General features: G+C 44.0%; 1 protein-coding gene across 3 annotated transcripts in view; it reads left to right on the plus strand.

The window, feature by feature from the left end:
* Window positions 1-19848, plus strand: part of dlec1 (DLEC1 cilia and flagella associated protein) — a 153890-nt gene that overhangs the window by 106691 nt on the left and 27351 nt on the right. For all 3 annotated transcript variants that reach the window (XM_041184760.1, XM_041184761.1, XM_041184762.1), the window contains 7 exons: window positions 728-838; window positions 1507-1637; window positions 1754-1945; window positions 5862-5938; window positions 7923-8074; window positions 9552-9667; window positions 12834-12904. In XM_041184760.1, the coding sequence (XP_041040694.1) occupies window positions 728-838; window positions 1507-1637; window positions 1754-1945; window positions 5862-5938; window positions 7923-8074; window positions 9552-9667; window positions 12834-12904 (850 nt within the window). The remainder of the gene's footprint in view (window positions 1-727; window positions 839-1506; window positions 1638-1753; window positions 1946-5861; window positions 5939-7922; window positions 8075-9551; window positions 9668-12833; window positions 12905-19848) is intronic.

Consider the following 19848-nt stretch of genomic DNA (forward strand, 5'->3'; position numbering starts at 1 on the left):
TTCTCTATAACTTAAGACATCCAAAGCTCTGCTGTGCGTATCTTAACTCGCACCACATCCCATTCACCCTGTGCTCGCTGGGATATTGGCTCATAGGCTCTTGGCTAAGCAACACCTTGATTTTAAAATTCTTATCCTTGCTTTCAGATTCCTCTATTGCCCTGTGCCTCACTATCTCTGTAACCTCTTCCAGCCCTACAACCCTCTGCGCCCCACCAGCAGCGGCTGTGTCTTTAGCTGTGAGGCTCTAAGCTCTGAGAATTCCCTCCCAAACCTCTTTGCCTCTCTTCGCTCCTTGAAACCTAACTCAGCTTTTTTGTCATCTACCCTAATAGCCCCTTATGTGGCTCAGTGCCCATGTTTGTTTGATAACATTCCTGCAAAGCACCTTTGGAAGTTTTACATAGTTGTCCTTATCAAGCACCACTGGCTGCCTCGTCTTATCTTTGTTTCAATCCTTTTTGTCCAACCTTCACGGAACCATGCATCCAAGTTAGCCCCTAACTTTTGGAACTACCTCCCACAGCCTCATTACCTTTTTTACCTCTCTCCCTTTCTTAAGACCCTATCTCTTTGACCCTAATATCAGCCCAACCAATATCCCAAACCCTTGCAGTTCACAGCAAACCACTCTGAAATCTTCATTCACATGGGAAGCATTATATAAATTCTAGTTCATGCCTTAATAACGCCCATTTGATTTTGTGTGTCTATCTTTGTTATTAAGCTGCATGAAAGTGATGTGCATCAGTGTAGAGTCACTGCCACACCAGCGAGTTGCACTTTGGGACCAAAGGAAGAGGCAGTGGTGTGTGTGGAATTAACAGCTTTCGGCATGGTGAGTGCACTGGAACATCATGGAGTCAGCATTACCAAATGCCTAGAACTTGAGGTGTCATAATAAGGGGTTTATAATGTTGCAGTTGTGCCTCTGCCAGCTCTTTGAAAAAGCTATCCAATGAATCACACTCTCCCTAGATGTAAGCCTGGAGTTTCGTCACATAACCTCCTCCTTCCAATGGCCTTGCCCCGTCATCGGTTGCCCAAAATGTCCATTCTCACGGTGCAATGCCTTCCCACATCCAATTGTAAAATAGACAGACCCTTCATTAGCCGATTGGAAATAAATATTGAGTGTCAGTCATACAGCCTTGTTTCCCCCACACCATCATTTTTATGACTAATAACCAAACGTGTTGAAAGATTTTTTTAAATCCTCTATGATTTTTCTCCCGGGTGTTGCTCCCAGTAGTGTCTGGAGATTAAACTTCAATTCCTGAAGACTCCAGGACAATCCTGGAATATTGGCAGGCCTATTTATAGTTTCAGGTTCACAGGCTATAAAACCCATGATGGACAGCAACCTATCTGCTGGATTTTAGGGTACACATATAATTGGATTGAATTAGGTTTTCATGTAATTGTGGATTTGCTGGTGTATGTCTTCAGCCTCCAGGTATTAGACCAAATACTGTTGCCTTTGAGTTATGTAATGCTTCCTTTCAGCATGAACTGAGCAGTGTGACACTCTCATGCACAGTAGAGGAGATGAAAGAACCGCTTCTGTTGGAGATACTGGCTAAACCAAAGGGCCTGAATGTCACTTACAGCCTTCCTGCTGACAGCACCGAGGAGAGGTAAACCCTAGATGCATGACCACACCACCTCCCTGCTGCTTTTTAGTTCATAATTTGCCAAACCAGTACAATTTTGCAAAGTGCAATCTTAACCCCACAGTGTCTTCTTTATGCAGTGACAAGCTACTTCTGGACTTCGGGGACATGACGGTGAACAGCACAATGAAGAAGCAATTGCTGATCACCAACAACACTGCCATTCCAGCACCATTCAACCTGGAAGTGGAGTACTTCAGCAGCTGCCCTCCAGTGCCTCCTTCAAGCAGCAGGCTGTTAGCCAGTCAGTCGAGTAGTCAGTCGAGCAATCAGTAAGTAGCACACTCGGGTCTATTTTCAGTGCTGCTCATCCGGAGTTGGACTCATCTAATTAGTAAAATTGAATTACGTAGAAATCACAACACAGATACTTGCCAACCAGCCTGTGCTGCTCCTTATTCTTCACACGAGCAGTAATATTAACATGGTTTCTACTTTAATGAGAGCCCCGTGTGTTAAAAAAAATTCCCTGCTGTCTATGCTAAATCTCTTGTGTATATTCTTCACTAACCCTCCAAGACCTCAGTGCCCCTGGCCTCTTGTGCGTGCCCAATTTTCTTTGATCCAACATTGGAGCGCATCTATAGCTGATGAATGTTATGATTTTTTTTAATTCTAGGACTGTTGTCCAGGATTGATATTCAACCACACATGCCCTTTCCGAGTTCACATCGATTTTGGGACCCTCCCTTCTGCTTCCTTGCCCCATTCCCACAAAATTCCTGAACATCAAACTTCCCTCCCTGGCTCCCATATGAGCTGAATTGTAAATGGTTGCCTTCCTTTAGGGACAACCCTCCCCTTTACAAATCCTCTCATCAAAAAAAAACAAACCTCGGCCTCAACCTCCCTGTCCTTGCAACCGTCACTAACCTCCCGTCCTTCTCCAACGTCTTAAACCTGTTGTCATCTCCTGAATCCGTGCACGTCTCTCCAGCAACTCCCCATTTAAACCTTTCAAGTCAGGTTCCCAGTTTTCCCACTGTATTGAAATGGTCCGAAACAAAATCATGAACAACATTTTCTGTAACTACGACTACAATGTGTTATCTATCTCTCCTTATCCTTCTTTACCTGTCTGCCACCTTGAACACAGGCATCCAGACCATCAACCTCCAACGCTTCCTTTGTTGACTAGCTCAGCGATAGGTGGGGGGAAACTGCCCTTCCTTGATTCCTGTCTTACCTGTCTGGATGTCGCTAGAGCATTTCTAGCAATGACCCCTGTTCACTCCCTTGCAACATCATCTCAGGATACCACAAAGTTCAAACATTCCCCTTCACTTCCCCATCTGCCTGTTGACATTTAGGCCATTCTCCACAGATATGGGTCAGCTTCCACTCAGTCCCTGCTTGACTGCCCCGCTGCCTCTCTGTTGTCATACGGCTTGTTCTCCATCTAACCTTGGATGAGCTGGAACTGACTTCGGATTAATACTGGGCAGACCTAAGCCATAGGTTGGAATTTTCTGACCCCTTTGGCTTCAGGCCTCATGGTGGGCATGAGCGGAAAATGTGGCGGGAAGGCCAAAAATTGGTTTCACAATGTCATGAATCCAATTTGCGATCGTCCGCTCCGCCCGTCAATGGCGGGCTGCTTTTCCTGCTGCCGCACGTTGGGTATGTCGTTTTAATACATCTGCCTCTTATTATAAGCCCTGTTTGCCAGAATCATCTCCCCACATCATATTTACCGCCCACGTCGGTGGGAAAACACACTGGCCCAGAACACGTGTTGACAAGTATGACGTGCAGAAGTTGGCACTTACTGTTAGGGCCTTGCTCACAGCGCGGACATCCGAGGAGCAGAAGATGCTGGAACCCTGCAGCTACCGGACCCTGGAGGAACATGGGCATCGCACGCTGGGTGGATTCTCATGGACATGGCTGTGCATGGAATGTTTGTGTGGTGAGCAGGGCCATGGACAGGATGAGGACCCAAGTTCCAGAGGATATGAGCCTGATGGCGATGTGAGGGTGTGTGAGAGAGTTAGTGGTGTTGTCCCTTGAGGTGTGGGATCCCTGTGGATGTGTGATGGGTTTGGGAGTGTGTGAGTTGAAATTGATGAGAAGAATGACTTACCCTGGTGGAACGGTTGAGACCATTCATCCTCTTCCTGCACTGGATGGCTGCCCTCTTTTGCAGGGCGTTGGTGCTGACCACCTCTGCCACTGCCTCCCATGCTGGATTGGTGACCTTGCTTGCTGGTCTTCACCCAGAGTGGGGGTAGAGGACATTGCAGCATGTCTCCACTGCATCCCGTAGGTACTTCAGGGAGGCGTTGCTAAATTTGGGGGCAGCATGTTCCTTCCTTTGGCAGCGATCAGTTCCCAGCAACTTTCTATCCCTTGAAAACTGCCAGCTTTTTGCATGGGTGGCCTTTAAATATGGCACCCAGTTTACTGAAGGACTGAGCTGATGGCGAGGCGGACGAATCAGAGAATGCCCTGCCAGTGACCCAGCGTGTTTCCCAGGAATGCATAATTAATGAGGTGGAATTTGGACAATGCAGCGCAAAAACCTGCTATTGTGGCCTGCAGGTAAAACATCCTACTTCCTGCCCGCTACCGCATTTAGTGCAAATCTGGGATAATTCCATCCATTGTCTTCAGCCTCCACTACCATCTCCATAATCCTTGCTATTTGCTCTGTCTCACTCCATAGTCAGTCACAGACTGCAATTTGCAAGTGCAATATTATACTTGACTCTAAACTGTGCTTCTGGCCCCTTAGCTCCTCCACCTCAAAGACCACCTACTGCAGCCTAACCGCTATGAAATTCTCATCTATGCCTTTGCCTTCTCATCTGCAAATATAGCTGTTCATCGATTTCTTGGCTGACCTGGGCAGAAAATTTAATGCAGAGAGATAATTCATTTTGGTAGAAAGAATGGGGAGAGTCAATATAAAATAAAGGGTACAATTCCAGGACGTGGGGATTTATGTGCACAAGTCACTGAAGTTGGCAGGGCAAGTAGAGAGGACAGTTAATAAAGGATCCAGGGCTTTATAAATAGGGTGAAAAAGCAGGACACTTAGAATAAACCTGTATAAAACACTGGTTCTGTCTCAATGAGTATTATCTCTCGTTCTGGGCACCACACTTTACAAAGGATGTAAAGGCATTAGAGAGAATGCAGAAAAGAGTCACAAGAGTTATTCTTGGGATGAGGAACTTCAGTTACATGGATAGACTGGGAATCATCTTATAGAACAGAAGGTTGAAAGAAGATTTGATAGGGGTGTTCAAAATCATGAAAGACCTGGACAGAGTAAATAGGGAGAAACTGCTCCCATTGGTGAAAGGATCAGAGGACACTGATTTAAGGAATTTGGCAAAAGAAGCAATGGTGACATGAAGAAAAACCTTTTTATATATTGTTTTTTTTTATGCAATGAAGGGTTAGAATCTGGAATGCACTGCCCGAGAATGTGGTGGAGGCAGATTCAATCTTGGCCTTCAAAAGAGAATTGGACCTTTATCTGAAGAGAAAGAAATTGCAGGGCTATGGGAAAAGGCAGGGGAGCGGGACTAGTTGAGTTGCTTTTGCAGAGAGACAGCACAGATATGAAAGGCCTCCTTCTGTGCAGTAACCATTCTATCACTTCCCATTTTCTTGGCTTATCCAAAGCTCTGGTCAGCATACTGTGTCCCACTCACTCATTACTTTTATGTTTGCTGATCTACATTGGCTCTTGGTCCTCCAACTTCCTATGTTTTGATGGCCTCATTGCTTCCTATCTCCTCTAGCTCTACAATTACTCCACTCTCCCACTTGGAACCCTCCCTTTCTATGATTCCATCTTGTTGTGTATTCATCCTCTATTTTCCTCGCTATTAACAGCCGCAACATTAGCTGCATATGTGGCACCTTCTGTTATTCCTCCCAAAACCATCTCCCAATCTACATCTTCTCCTTTAAAAGACATTCTTCAAAACCCACCACTAACTCAACCTCCGACAAAACAACTTGCATTTACATAGCGCCTTTAATGCAGTAAAACCTCCCCTGGTCTTCACCGGAGTGATTATCATACAAAACTTGACACTGGGCCACATAAGGGGCTGTCAGTACAGGTGACTAAAATATTCCCATTTACCATTAATATTCCTGTGATTTTCAACAATCGTGTATATTCTATAGCACATTGGAAGGATAACTCTCTATTCTGCTCTCACACTAAAGCTCTAGAACATCTCTTCTTAAGAGAACAGTGACCCTTACAGGAGGCGCAAGCAAGTCACCGAACCAACTACAACGTGGTGAGAACACAAGGCATTATACCCTCGTTGCAAATGTGCCATTAAACAGTATCAGGAGTCAGTACCTCAAGATAAAGCCTGCCAGAATATACCATGGACTGTAAATAGAAAAGCAAAGAAATGCTATATGTTGTGACTTGCTTCAGCAGAATGGATTATTTTAAAGTGCAGTGACCGTTTTGGCAAATTTAGCAGCCAGTCTGGGACTAATCAGCAACTTTTTCAGATAGCCAGCACAGACAGGATGGGCTGAATGGCCTCCTCCATTGCTGCGTGATTTTATATGATTCTGCACAAACAGCAATGATCAGTTGATCTGTTTTTGATTATGTTGATTGATGAGGGAAATTGACCCGGCCACCAGGAGAACTTCCTGATCTTCAAATAATACTATGGAATCTTTAACATCCACTTAAGCAGGCAGACCGGACCTCAATCTGATGCCTCCTGTGAAGGAAACTTTCCTTCAGTTTTGTACTGAAGTGTCGGCCCAGTTTATATGTTCAAGCACATAAAAACAGATGTGCTGGGAAAACTCAGCAGGTCTGGCAGCATCAGTGGAGAGAGAAACAGGGTTAATGTTTTGAATCCAGTATGACTCTTCTTTGTTCATATGTTCACATTCTTTGTATGTTCAAGTCTTTTATGTGGGGCTTAACTCTACAGCCTTCTTATCCAACGTTGAGAGCAGTACAGGCTGAGCTAAGGTGACGCAATAACATTAAGCTCATAACATAGGCTGGTAGTAAGACAGCATGTTCAGGACAGAGATTGATAGATTTCTGGATGCTAATGACATCAAGGGATACGGGGATAGTGGGGAAAAATGGCACAGAGGTAGATTATCAGCCATGATCTGTTTGAATGGCGAAGCAGGCTCAACAGGTTGAATGGCCTACTCCCATGAGCACTGCAACATCTTTTAGATGAGATTCTAAACCAAGGCTCTGACTGACCTCTTAGCTGGATGCAGAAAGATTCCACAGTACTATTCTCTGCTTCTCTCAGGTGTAACATGTCACTACCACACAAAGTATATAGATATGCCAAACAGCTTCAGCATCTGTGCTCCACACTTACTGGTTGCAGCTCTGCAAGTTCAGTTCAGAAGTTCAGTGAAAGTTGAACTCTTTGGGCTGAATTTCCTGACGGGCAGGTTAGGACTCTGACGTTGGGATGCTGCAAGGTCCCCGAGTGAATGTAAATCATCAGGGCATCCGCTGGTGCAGCCTTCTGGAGGGCAATGTCCTAATGGGCCGCCTGCATGTTGGCTAATGGGCCAATACCTCCCAATGGACCGCCTACACATTGGCTGCCCTACTAAAGATGGCAGACGGGTTCCTGAGGTGGGAGGCCCAGCAGTATGACGGTGCTCTCAGACACCTTCTGCAAATTTGAGAATTAAGAGACCTACTATTGATAGGGCCATTGGTATGGAGGGATGGGTGGGGGGTTCGTGGAGGGTGGGTGGTGGTCAGTTTTAGCCATGACTTTTCATCCTGATGGTTCCTTCGTTGGAAAGGAGCTCTGGCTCTGATAGTCTCCCAGCTCCTTTGTTGGGACATGTAGACTCTGGCTCTGACGGTCACCTGACTTGCTGCCGGTTCTTGCCTTAGTCAGAAAGCCATGGGTTCAAGTGCCACCCCAAAGTCTTGAGTATAAAAACCTAGGCTGACATTTCAGTGCAGTACTGAGAGAGTTCTGTACTGTTGGGGATGCCATCTTTCAGATGAGACTGTAACTCCTGCTCTTCCTCAAAGTATTACTGTGGGATCTTTTATTTCCACCTGAGGGGGGCAGACAAGACTTCAGTATAGTCTTATCTGAAGGACAACACCTCCAACAGTGCAGCACTCCCTCAGTCCTGTACTGGGCATGCCAATCTAAATTATGCATTCAAGTCCTGGACTGGATCTCAGTTGTGGAAACATTTGCTGCACACTCTTTCCAGATGTTTTAACTTTTCCTTCTCCTCCTCTCACAGAATTTGCGGATGCACTGCTCTGTCACAGGAAGGGTGCAGCGTTTGTTGTCCAGCCGAATGCAGGGACCTTGGGGCCCTTCCAGCAGCAGGCAATTGAAATTACAGCCTTTGCCAACATGTGGGGAGACTACACCGATTATCTCATTTGCAGAGTATGTGTTTCCTTTCTCCATTGTCCTTTAGATAGAATTTACAGTACAGAGACAGGCCATTTGGCTCAACATGTCAATGCCGATTTTTTACTCAACACGAGTCTCTTCAGCACATACTTATCTAACTTCCCCTTAGAGTACACCAATGCTATTCAACTCAATCGCTCTCTGAGGTCATGTTTTCCACATTCTACCCACTCTCTGAGTGCAGGACTTTCTCCTGAATTCCTTATTGGATTTATTCCTGATCATCTTACATTTATGGCCTGTAGTTTTGAACTTCCACAAAAGAGAAACATCTCTATATCTATCCTATCAAGTCAATCCTCATCCTTCAGTTTTTGAGAGTAAAGAGGCCCAGCCTGCTCAATCTTTCATGGTTGGAAATGTCATTTGCCAGTCGTGTTTTTAAGGGACCAGTAGTAACTTATATAATGGCATACAGTGGAAGTGCTTTACAGATCCAAGCTCTCAGTATAACCTTAATATCACTCGCAGCCTCTAGTGTAAAGGAAGGTAACTAACTGGAGGATATGAAAACCCATCTGGTTCACTAATGTCCTTTAGGGAGGGCAATCTGCCATCCCTATCTAGCCTGGCCTACATGTGACTCCAGACCCACAGCAATGTGGTTGTGATGTTGAGCTGCCCTCTGAAATGGCCTAGCAAGCCACTCAATTCAGGGGCAATTAGGGATGTGCAATGAATGCTGGCCTCGACAGACACATCCACATCCCATGAAAGAATAAATTTTTTAAAAATGTGACTCTAACAAGGACTATCATCCATTTAAGAAAGAGGGATCTGTTCAAGAGTCTCTAATCTTTTCCTTTCCAATTTCTGTTTTCTTTCTCTCTTAAAGGTCCAGGCTGAGGTATAGGTCTACAGTCACTGGCTGCAATTCCCTAAGCAGCGTATGTCCAGAGGCTATTCGGCTGTGCGAGGAACTGGTCAAACCTGAAAATGTTCCTCCTTGCACATTTTCCAGCAGCAGCCTGGACCCCTGAAAGTCTAAAAGCACTTTTCGGCCAATGAACTGTAGTCACTACTGAAATGTAGGAAACGTGGAAACTAAGTACGCACAGCAAGCTCCCACAAACAGCGATGTGATAATGACCAGATAATCTGTTTTTCTGATGTTATTTGAGGGATAAATTTTGGCAAAGGCAACAGGGATAATTCATCAGCTCTTCTTAAAATAATGCCACGAGGTCTTTTGCACCCGCCCAACCAGACAGATGGGGTCTCATCAGAAAGCCGGCAGCTCCCAAAATGCAATGCGCCCTCAGTACTACATTGGAGTATCAGCCTTGATCGTTTCTATTTTAAGTATATATTCTGATATTGTTAATTAATATTTTGGTTGTTTTCCTCCATGGATATCCTGGAGACTGTGGGGATGCAATGTGAATTTACTGTTTATTTTGTATTTATATCCAACGTACCTGTGTACCATTGATTTTCATTGTTCTGTTAGGTTGAAAAGCTCGAGCCTACTAATGTCCTGATGAAGTTGTCTATTAAAGGTGTTCCACTCTACTTCAAGGTTTTAGGACCACAGAAGGACAATCAGATGCAAGGCCCTGTGGTCAGGTACCAGGATTCTTGAATGTATTATTTTGGTACATCCTTGATATTGGGACGATGGATTTTCCAATGGTGAACACCTCCCACCCCCCCCCCCCCCCCTTTGCTTTTTTTCCTGGAGGAAGAGGAAAAGGAGCAATGAGCAATGAAGGTTCTGTCAGATAAGTCAGGCTGCAGCAGAGACAGGTAATGCTCATCTACCAGTACCCCAGCCCCACATGTATTGGCAGAGGCCTGGCCATAGGTACAACACTAAATGTAAGAGAGTTAGAACAGAAAGGAAGAGAAATTTCTGCACACACTGTTGTGGGGCTGTAGAGCTCACATTTACAATGAGGCAAAAACTACATCAATGTTCGAGGTTATATTGGACAAGTGGATGAATGAAAAGGAGTTGAAGCCCCATAGGCATAGGGATGGTAAATGTGATCAGAATAATTTGTTTACGTGGAGGGAATACTCTGACATGGGCTGATTGGACCAAATTACCAATCTCCATGCTGTAGCTCTCATGTATATCTGTGCAAATATTCAGCTCGCACTACACCAATGGATGATAAAATAAGGAAGAGTGAAACCTCTTATGACTTTTCATGGGATGTAGCCATCGCTGGCAAGGCTGGCATTTGTTGCTCATCTCTAATTGCCCTTGAACTGAGTGGATTGCTAGGTCATTTCTGACAGTAATTAAGAGTTAACCACATTGCTGTGGGCGTGGAGTCACATGTAGCCCAGACCAGGTAAGGACGGCAGATTTCCTTCCCTAAAGGGCATTAGTGAACCAGGTGGACTTTTTCGACAATCAATGATAGTTTCATGTTCACCATTACTGAGGCTAGCTTTAAATTCCAGATTTTATTAATTGAATTTAAATTCCGCCAGCTGTTGCAATAGGATTTGAACAGGTGTCCTCAGACCATTAGCCTAGGCCACTGGATTACTAGCCTAGTGACATTACCACTATGCCACCATCTTCCTTATGTGACTGTGGCAAAGGTAAACTCTTCCTTCTGGTTCTCTTGATCTGCCTTTGACATTGTTATGATCCTAGCTGATGTTACTACTGGACAAGCCTGATCCCAGAGTGGAGACCAGCTTGATAGATCTTAACTTTTGCTTTTAGTTCAGGAAAGTGGATGGTGGCTACTGAATGGAGTCACAGGAGTCAACTTTTAACAAAAGAATAAAGCATTTATTATTAACAAGAAAAGATCAACTATATTACAATACTCCTTCACCCACAACCATACTTTTACAGATATATACAGATCCGTAAGGATAACACAAGTTACAAAAGCTACCTTAAACTCTAATGTTCACAGTAAGTACACCGTACATGTAAACCAATAGGCAACCTGTGGTCAGGCACACCACACTCTGAAACCATGTGACAGATGCCACCCCAACCAGATGCTTTGGATTTCTCATCAACTTTCCCCAGGCGCTTGTCAAACCGTGAGCCAACAGTCTCACTGAACTCCGTCTTTCATATGAGGGTTTCCAATCTCCACTCTCAAAGTTTTGGAACCTTCTCCCAAACGGTGCTCTCTCTTGGACACCTTCCACAAAGGTCCACCTCTAGGGCTTTGAACTCTTCTTCTGGTGTTCCTTTCCTTTAGATCGCCACATACATTCATACTTTGCATTCCACGCACTCTGTCTCAGATACTCAGCCAAGCCAACAGAACACCACTGTTTCACATGCTCATAGTAAAGAGTTACAGAGATTTGGCTGTCTCCTTGGATCTTCTGGCTTTTCACAAGCCTATTTTTCTTTAAGTCTACATCCTGCAGCCTTCCGCTTTGCTCCTTGCTTTCACTTCCACTGACCAGGATCTTATTCAAATTCCTGTTCTTCTCCCTTGACTTCACTGTCTTCCTGTGAGCTTTCTTCTGTTCCACTCCCTGGTTTTGGGACTTTTCTTTTCAGTCTTTGAGACCTGCTTCCTGCTTCCTGTGTTCAGCTTCTCCTGGCACTTGCTTCCAACTGAACTAAAAAACTATTTTTCTGTTTTTCTATGTTCTGTGGGTCCCTCTCTCTGATCCCCTGTTGCAACTGTGTTTGTTTTAACTTCCCCTCAAGAGTCATAAAACCTCATCAAAATGTAAGCATCTTTTAAAGTGAAACGAAACTCAAATTCCCCCTTTCTTAACACATCGATACTGAAACACAAATTAAACTTAAACTTAAAACTAAAACTCATTCCTAACACCCACCTATACAAATATAATTTATTTAAACTTTCTCTAGTTTCTAACAACATGTTTGACCACACCATCTTACTCCAATGCCTCTCCACTGTTGTTCAGCTGGATGGGACTGCTGTCATCTGGTTGCATTCTTAAATATCTAATCAGAGCCACAGAATCAGTTGTTATGGCTTCTCTTCCTGCTCCCACACTGTTACCTCAGGTGTTCCCCAAGAAGCTATCCTTGGCCCACTCCTATTTCTCACCTACATGATTTCCCTTGACAACATCATCCGAAAGCACGGTTCTCATTTTCACTGGTGTGCTAACGACAACTAGCTCTACCTCCTCTCTTGATTCTTCCATTGTTGCTAAGTTATCAGACTGCTTATTCTCATTCTATTTTCAAATCCCTCCATTGACTCATCCCTCCTACTTGTAATATCCTCAAGCCCCACATCACTCCGAGATATCTATGCTCCTCTAATTCTTGTGCATTCCGGATTTTAATCGCTGCACCATTGGTGGCCGCTCCTTCAGTTTCTTCGGCCTCAAGCTGTGGAGTACACTCGCTTGACCTTTCCTCATCTCTTCCTTGTTTTTTGTCCTGAAGACACTTTGTAAAACCTACTGTCATATCTTTCCAGGCAAAATCACTCTATATATACAGCATGGTAGTTGGTAACAGTGAGACTGGTTTAGTCCGTTTTTTCATTGATAAATAAATACACGAATGGCCACTAGAGGCTCTATTACACCTACTTCTTTGGCCAAGCTTTTGGTCATCTGCCCAAATATGACTCGGTATCATACTTTGTTTTATATGCCCCTTGGGACGTTTTATTATGCCAAAAACACTATACAAAGGCAAGTTGTTGTGTTGCTGAAGTATCTTCTGCATGACATAACATGACATTAGCACATTGTTAAGCTGCTAATACCTCATCATGAGAAGGACTTGACCTAACATTTTGTTTTCCAGGTTTGGTACCCGTATCTCTGGAGGTGACACAGTGTCTCGTTCCCTACGGCTCATCAATACAGGTCCCTACGGTAGGTCTTGCAACTTGCCATTGATTTTGTTCAACATCAGTGGAAGCATCATCAGGCTTGGGAATCTGGAATGATAGCTCTTCTGGGCTCAGTGGTGGAGAGATAGCTGAGTTTAACAAGGCCAGATGTAGGTGGCTCAGTTAATAATTAGCTGGGTTCATAGATGGTTTAGTTGGCAAGACCAGTGTGTAGATGGTTGAGTTTGTAAAGGGCAGATGTTGATGGCTGTCTTAATGAAGCTAGTGTGCGTTTTCTTCTTTATTCTTTTATGGGATGTGGGCATCACAATCAGGCCAACATTTGTTGCCCATCCCTAACTGCCTTGAACTGAGAAATTAGGAAGGCAAATGGCACATTGGCCTTTATTGCAAAGGGATTGGAGTACAAGAATAAAGAAGCCTTGCTACTATTTTTGCAGGGTTTTGGTGAAACCACATCTGGAATACTGTGTGCAGCTTTGGTATCCACATTTAAGGAAGGATATACTTGCATTGGAGACGGTACAGCAAAGGTTCACTAGATTAGTCCCTGGGATGGGGGGTTGCCCTATGATGAGATGCTGAGTAAATTGGGTTTACATTCTCTGGAGTTTAGAAGAATGAGAGGCAATCTCATGGAAACCTACAAAATTCTGAAAAGCCTTGATAGGGTAGACACTGAGAGATTGTTTCCGCTGGTAAGGGAATCTAAAAAAACAGGGCACAGTCTCAGGACAAAGTACCGCCCATCTAGGACTGAGATGAGGAGAAATTACTTCATTCAAAGGGTTGTAAATCTTTGAAACTCTCTGTGTCAGAGGGCTGTGGATACTCCATTGTTGAATACATTTAAAGCTGGGATAGACGGATTTTTAGTCTCTCAGGGAATTAAAGGATATGGGGAACGCGCGGGAAAATGGGGGGGAATTTTACTGTCCCTCCTGCCAGATTTTCCTGTACCGCCAAAGTCAAAGGAGGTTTGAACAGCTTGCCATATTTTCCTGCCTCACCTCCGCTGTGATGGGGCCATAAAATTCCACCCATGGAGTTGAAGCCCAAGATCAGCCATGATCATATTGAATGGCAGAGCAGGTTCAATGGGCCATATGGTGTACTTCGGCTCCTATTTCTTGTGCTTGTGAGTGGCTTGCTAGGGCATTTCAGAGGGCAGTTAAAAATCAACCACATTGCTGTGGCTCTGGAGTCACAATGTAGGCCAGATCAGGTAAGGATGGCAGATTTCCTTCTCTAAAGGGGCATTCGTGAACCAGATGGATTTTTACAACAATCAACGAGAGTTTCATGGTCACCATTACTGAAACTAGCTTTATATTCCTGATTTATTAATTGAAATTAAATTTCACTAGCTGCTGTGGTGAGATTTGCACCTGTGTTTTTCAGAGCATTAGCCTGGATTACATGTCCACTACACAACATCTCCCCTTATACTAGCTTAATTACGGTATTACATAGAAATTACAGCATGAAAACAGGCTGTTCAACCAGTCCATATAGATGTCTATCAAGCACAAGGACAGTGATTCTAATTCTGTGTCTCCTGTTCCCCTTATCCTCCTTTCCTTCCTACCTATTTCTTATTTGTTGACTGGGGTCTCTGTTTCAATTACTGGCCACATTCCTCAGCTTTACAATCCTCTCTCAAAAAAATAAAAGCTGCTCCTGCCTGCTGTTGTGAATCTCTTACATTTAATCTTATATCTACCTCCCCTCCTCCAGGTCCCCTCAGTCATTGGAAACTTACTTAAAGCCATAGCTTATTCCTAACACCCACAAATACCAATTCAACTTAAACAATATCTAGTTCCTAGCAGTACATATGCACTGAGGTCCCTCTGTTCCTGCACCTCCTTTAAAGTTTCTCCCTTTAATTTTATACTGTCTCTCCATATTTTTCCTGCCAAAATTAATCTCCTCACACTTCTCTGCATTGAACTTCATCTGCCACTTGTCTGCCCAGTCCACCAACATGCCTATGTCCTTTTGAAGTTCAATCTGAAAAACATCTATTAATCACTACTCTTTGTTCCCTGTCACTCAGCCAATTTCTTCTTTAAGTGTCTACTTTCCCTTTTATTCTATGAGCTAGAATTTTGCTCACAAGTCTGTTGTGTGGCACTATATCAAATGCCTTTTGAAAATCCATATACATTACATCAGCATTGCCCTTATCAAGCTTCTCTGTTACCTCCTCAAAAAACTCCAGCAAGTTAGTCCAACATGATTTTCCCTTAATGAATCCATGCTGGCTTTCCTTAATTATCCTACACTTGACTAAGTGAATATTGATTTTGTCCTGAACTATAGTTTCCATTAGTTTCCCAACTACTGAAGTCAAACTGACTGGCCTGTAGTGCTGGCTTTATCCTTGCGCCCTTTTCAAACAAGGGTATAACATTCGCAATTCTCCAGTCCTCTGGCACCATCCCTGTGTCTAAGGAAGATTAAAAGATTATCACAGTGCCTCTGAAACTTCCACTCTCACTTCCCTCAGTAGCCTTGGATGCATCTCATCCAGTCTTAGTGCCCTATCTATTTTGAGTAAAGATAGCCTTTCTAAAACCTCCTCCTTCTCAACTGTAAATTCTTCTAGTGTACCAGTTACCTCCCCTCTCACCTCAGCCTGGGTAGCATCTTCTTCCTTTGTAAAGACAGATGCAAAATACTTGTTTAATACCTCTGCTATTTCTCCTCCCTCCACATGCAAGTCCCCTTTTTATCCCTAATCAGCCCTACATTTTCTTTTACTACCCTCTTATTATTTATATCCTTATAGAAGATCTTGAGGTTCCCCTTTATATTAGCTGCCAGTCTCTTTTCATCCTCTCTTCTTGTTCTTATTTTTTCACTTCCCCTGTAGTCCTTCTGTATTCAGCCTAATTCTTCATGGTATTTTCTACCTGACATCTGTCATACGCGCCCTTCCTTCTTTTCATCTTTACCTCTATCTCTCTCATTATCCGGGGTGCTCTGGATTTATTTGTCCTATCTTTCCCCTTCAAGGGAATATACCTTGACATTGCCTGCAATACCTTTTCTTTGGAGGTGGCCCATTGTTCAGCCAATGTCTTTTCTGCCAATGTTTGATTCCAATTCACATGACTCAGATGCATTCTCATCCCATCGAAGTTGGCTTTCCCCCAATTAATTATCCCCGCTTTGGATTGTTCCTTGTCCTTTTCCATGGCCAATCTAAACCTTATGATACAATGGTCACTGTCCCCTAAAAGCTCTCCACTTTGGGCCAACTCATTCCCCAGAACCAGGTCCAACAGCACCTTCCTGCTGCAGAAAATTATCTTGAACATATTCCAGGAACTCTTGTCCCTTTGCACTATTCCAATCCCACCACTTTCAAATTACCCTGTGATCTCCTTTCTCCGAATAAAAGTAAGCCTGGTTTTCCAAGAATTCTTTGTAGTTATATTTCTTCATACCAGACAGCACCCCAGTGAACCTCTGCTGTATCCTTTCTATTGCCTTATTTTCCCTATAGTATGGAATCCAAAACAACTGGCAGTACATGAAGTGTGTCCTTGCCTCCCTATCTCTGAAACCTCCTCCAACCTGGCAAACCTCCAAGACTCTGCGCTTCTCTGCTTTGACTGCATCCCACATTTTCTTCACTCTATCACTGGAGACCATGTTTTCAACTATCTGGACTCTAAGCTCTGGAATTCTCTTTCCCCCTCTCTCCTCCTTAAAATCCACCTCACCTGTCCTAATATCTTGTGTTAAATTTTGTTTGACAACACTCCTGTGAAGCACTTTGGAATGGTTTACTCTGTTAAAGTTACTCTATAAATACAATAAGTTCAGCAAAAAGTGATCACAATGCAGTTAGATTTAGCATTACCATGGAAAAGGACAGAGATAAGGCAGGAGTAAAAATCTTGAACTGGGGGAAGGCAAATTTTGCAGAAATGAGAAGGGACTTGGCTGAGGTGGACTGGACAGCACTGCTGGAGGATAAAACAGTGGAAAACCAGTGGGAAGCACTAAAAAGCGAGAACCTAATTGTACAAAGTAGACACGTCCCCTACAAAAATAAGAGTGGTACTGCCAAATCTAGACCCCCCTGGTTGTCTGGAGGATTACAGGGGAAGATCAAACAGAAAAAGAAAGCGTACGATAGACACAAAGAACTAAGCACTGCAGAGAGCCTAGACGAATATAGGAAGTGCAGAGACGAAGTAAACAAGGAAATAAGGAAATCAAATAGAGAGCATGAAAAAAGATTAGCAAGTAAAGTTAAAGATAACCCAGAGATGTTTTACCAATACATTAATGCTAAAAAGTTAGTTAAGGAGGAGGTGGGACCTATCAGAGATGAAGATGGAAACTTATGTGTAGATGCAGAGGCTGTGGGAAGGGTTTTGAATGAATATTTTGTCTCCGTGTTTACAAAGGAAAGGGAGGATGTAGATATAGTAGTCCAGGAGGAACACTGCGAGATATTGGACGGGATAGTCATAAAGAGAGAGGAAGTACTCAAAGGGTTGAAATCCTTGAAAATTGATAAGTCACCAGGGCCAGATGGATTGTTTCTGAGGCTACTGAAGGAAGTCAGGGAGGAGATAGCAGATGCTCTAAGGAGGATTTTCCAATCTTCACTAGATACAGGGGAGGTACCGGAGGACTGGAGAAATGCAAACGTAGTTCCATTGTTTAAAAAGGGATCAAAGGAAATGCTAAACAATTATAAGCCAATTATAAACTGTCATGTGGAAAGGCATGGACCAGTCAGGGATGGTCAGCATGCATTTGTTAAAGGAAGGTCTTGCCTTACAAATTTGCTTGAATTCTTTGAGGAAGTGACTAGAAGGGTTGATGAAGGTAGTGCAGTGGATGTTGTGTACATGGATTTTAGTAAGGCATTTGACAAGGTCCCACAAGGCAAATTGGTCAGGAAAGTAAAAGCCCATGGGATTCAGGGTAATGTGGCAAACTGGATAAAAGGTTGGTTTTGTAACGGGAAACAAAGGGTAATGGTCGATGGATGCCCTTGCGAATGGAAAGTTGTCTCAAGTGGTGTTCCATAGGGCTCGGTGTTGGGATCCGTGCTGATTGTGTTATATATTAACGATTTGGATGTGAATGTGGGGGGCACGATTGGGAAATTTGCAGATGACACAAAGATTGGCTGAGTACTAGAGAGTGTAGAGGATAGCCATAATCTCCAAAACGATATAGATGTGTTGGTGGAGTGGGCGGTAAAGTGGAAGATGGATTTTAACATAGAGAAGTGTGAGGTCATACATTTCAGGAGGTCAAACAGTTACAGGGATTACAAAATAAATGGGAATATACTGAGAGGGGTAGATGAAGTGAGAGATCTTGGCGTTCAAGTACACAGGTCCCTGAAGGCAGCAGTTCAAGTAGACAAGGTTGTAAAGAAGGCATATGGAATGCTCTCCTTCATTGGCAGAGGTATAGAATATAAAAGTAAGGATATAATGTTGGAATTGTATAAAACACTGGTGAGGCCACAACTGGAGTATTGTGTGAAGTTCTGGTCACCACATTACAGGAAGGATGTAATAGCTCTGGAGAGAGAGCAGAGGAGGTTTACAAGAATGTTGCCAGGGTTAGAAAAGTGTAGCTACGAGGAGAGATTGGATAGGCTGGGGTTATTTTCCTTAGAACAAAGAAGGCTGAGAGGTGACTTGATTGAGGTGTACAAAATGATGAGGGGAATAGATAGAGTGGACAGGATAAAATTGTTTCCCTTGATGGAGAATTCTAGAACCAGGGGACATAGATTCAAGATAAGTGGCAGAAGGTGTAAGGGGGACATGAGGAAGAACCTTTTTTACGCAGTGGGTGTCTGGAATTCACTGCCCAAGTTGGTGGTAGAGGCAGGAACTTTAAACTCTTTAAAAAGTACCTGGATCTGCACCTTAAGTGCTGTAAGCTGCAGGGCTATGGGCCGGGTGCAGGAAGGTGGGATTAGAAAGGGCACCTGGGTGTCCTCGGGCTGGCATGGACAAGATGGACCAAATGGCCTCCTACTATGCTGTAACTTTTCTGTGGTTCTAAATGCGAATAGCTCATGGACTTTTTTGTCACTAAGATCAAGGGCAGAATTTAGCCCCCGCTGGATGGGAGGGCCCCACCAGCTCGGCGGCGGCAGGCAGACTGCCGAACTCTGCCGTTGAAACGGGCCCCACCGCCATCTTGAGTTGGCGGGCCAATTAAGGCCTGCCTAATGGCGCTTCCTGTGCGGGAGGGGGGGGTGGTGGGGGGATTCCCCAACTGTTAAAGTGTACTCTTTCACGCGCTGCTCCCTGAGATTAAGTGCTGTCTCAGGGAGAGCGCTGAAAGTTTAATAAACCTAAAAAATAGCAAAATAAAAGAATTATTAACATATCCGCCTCATGTGACAATGTCATGCGAGATGGGACATGTTAATAAATATTACATAAAGTTTATTAAAACAGACCTGAAACCTCATCCCGCTGGTGGATGAGGTTTCATGTATTATCAGAAGGCCGCTGGGGCTCCTGGCCTGCCCGCCAGCCTTAAGGTTGGATGGGCAGGTCCTTTAATTGGGTTAATTATCCTGTCAACGGCCTCAATTGACAGGTCGGCGGGCGGTCAGTTGATTTCGCTGTCCGCCCGCCTTCCTGAATATTTAAATGGGGCGGGATGATGTCGGGGGTTCCTCCCAATGTCATCCCGTGTCATTTTTGCATCGGCAAGCGGGCCCCGCCCCCAACTTGTCAACAGAAGAATTCTGGCCCATGAGTATCTAATTTGCTGCTCCATCAGCATTAGAAAACATTTAAAAAAAAAGCCCTTGATTCCAGTATCCTTTCAAACTACTGTCCCTTCTCGAACCTCCCTTTCCTCGCCAAAGTCCTTGAACATGTTATTGCCCTCCAAATCTGTTACTTTCTCTCTTGGAATTCCATATTTGAATCTCTCCAGTCAGGTTTCTGGTCCTGC

Source organism: Carcharodon carcharias, chromosome 3 (genome assembly GCF_017639515.1).
Source record: "Carcharodon carcharias isolate sCarCar2 chromosome 3, sCarCar2.pri, whole genome shotgun sequence".
In the NCBI taxonomy this organism is placed as follows: Eukaryota; Metazoa; Chordata; class Chondrichthyes; order Lamniformes; family Lamnidae; genus Carcharodon; species Carcharodon carcharias.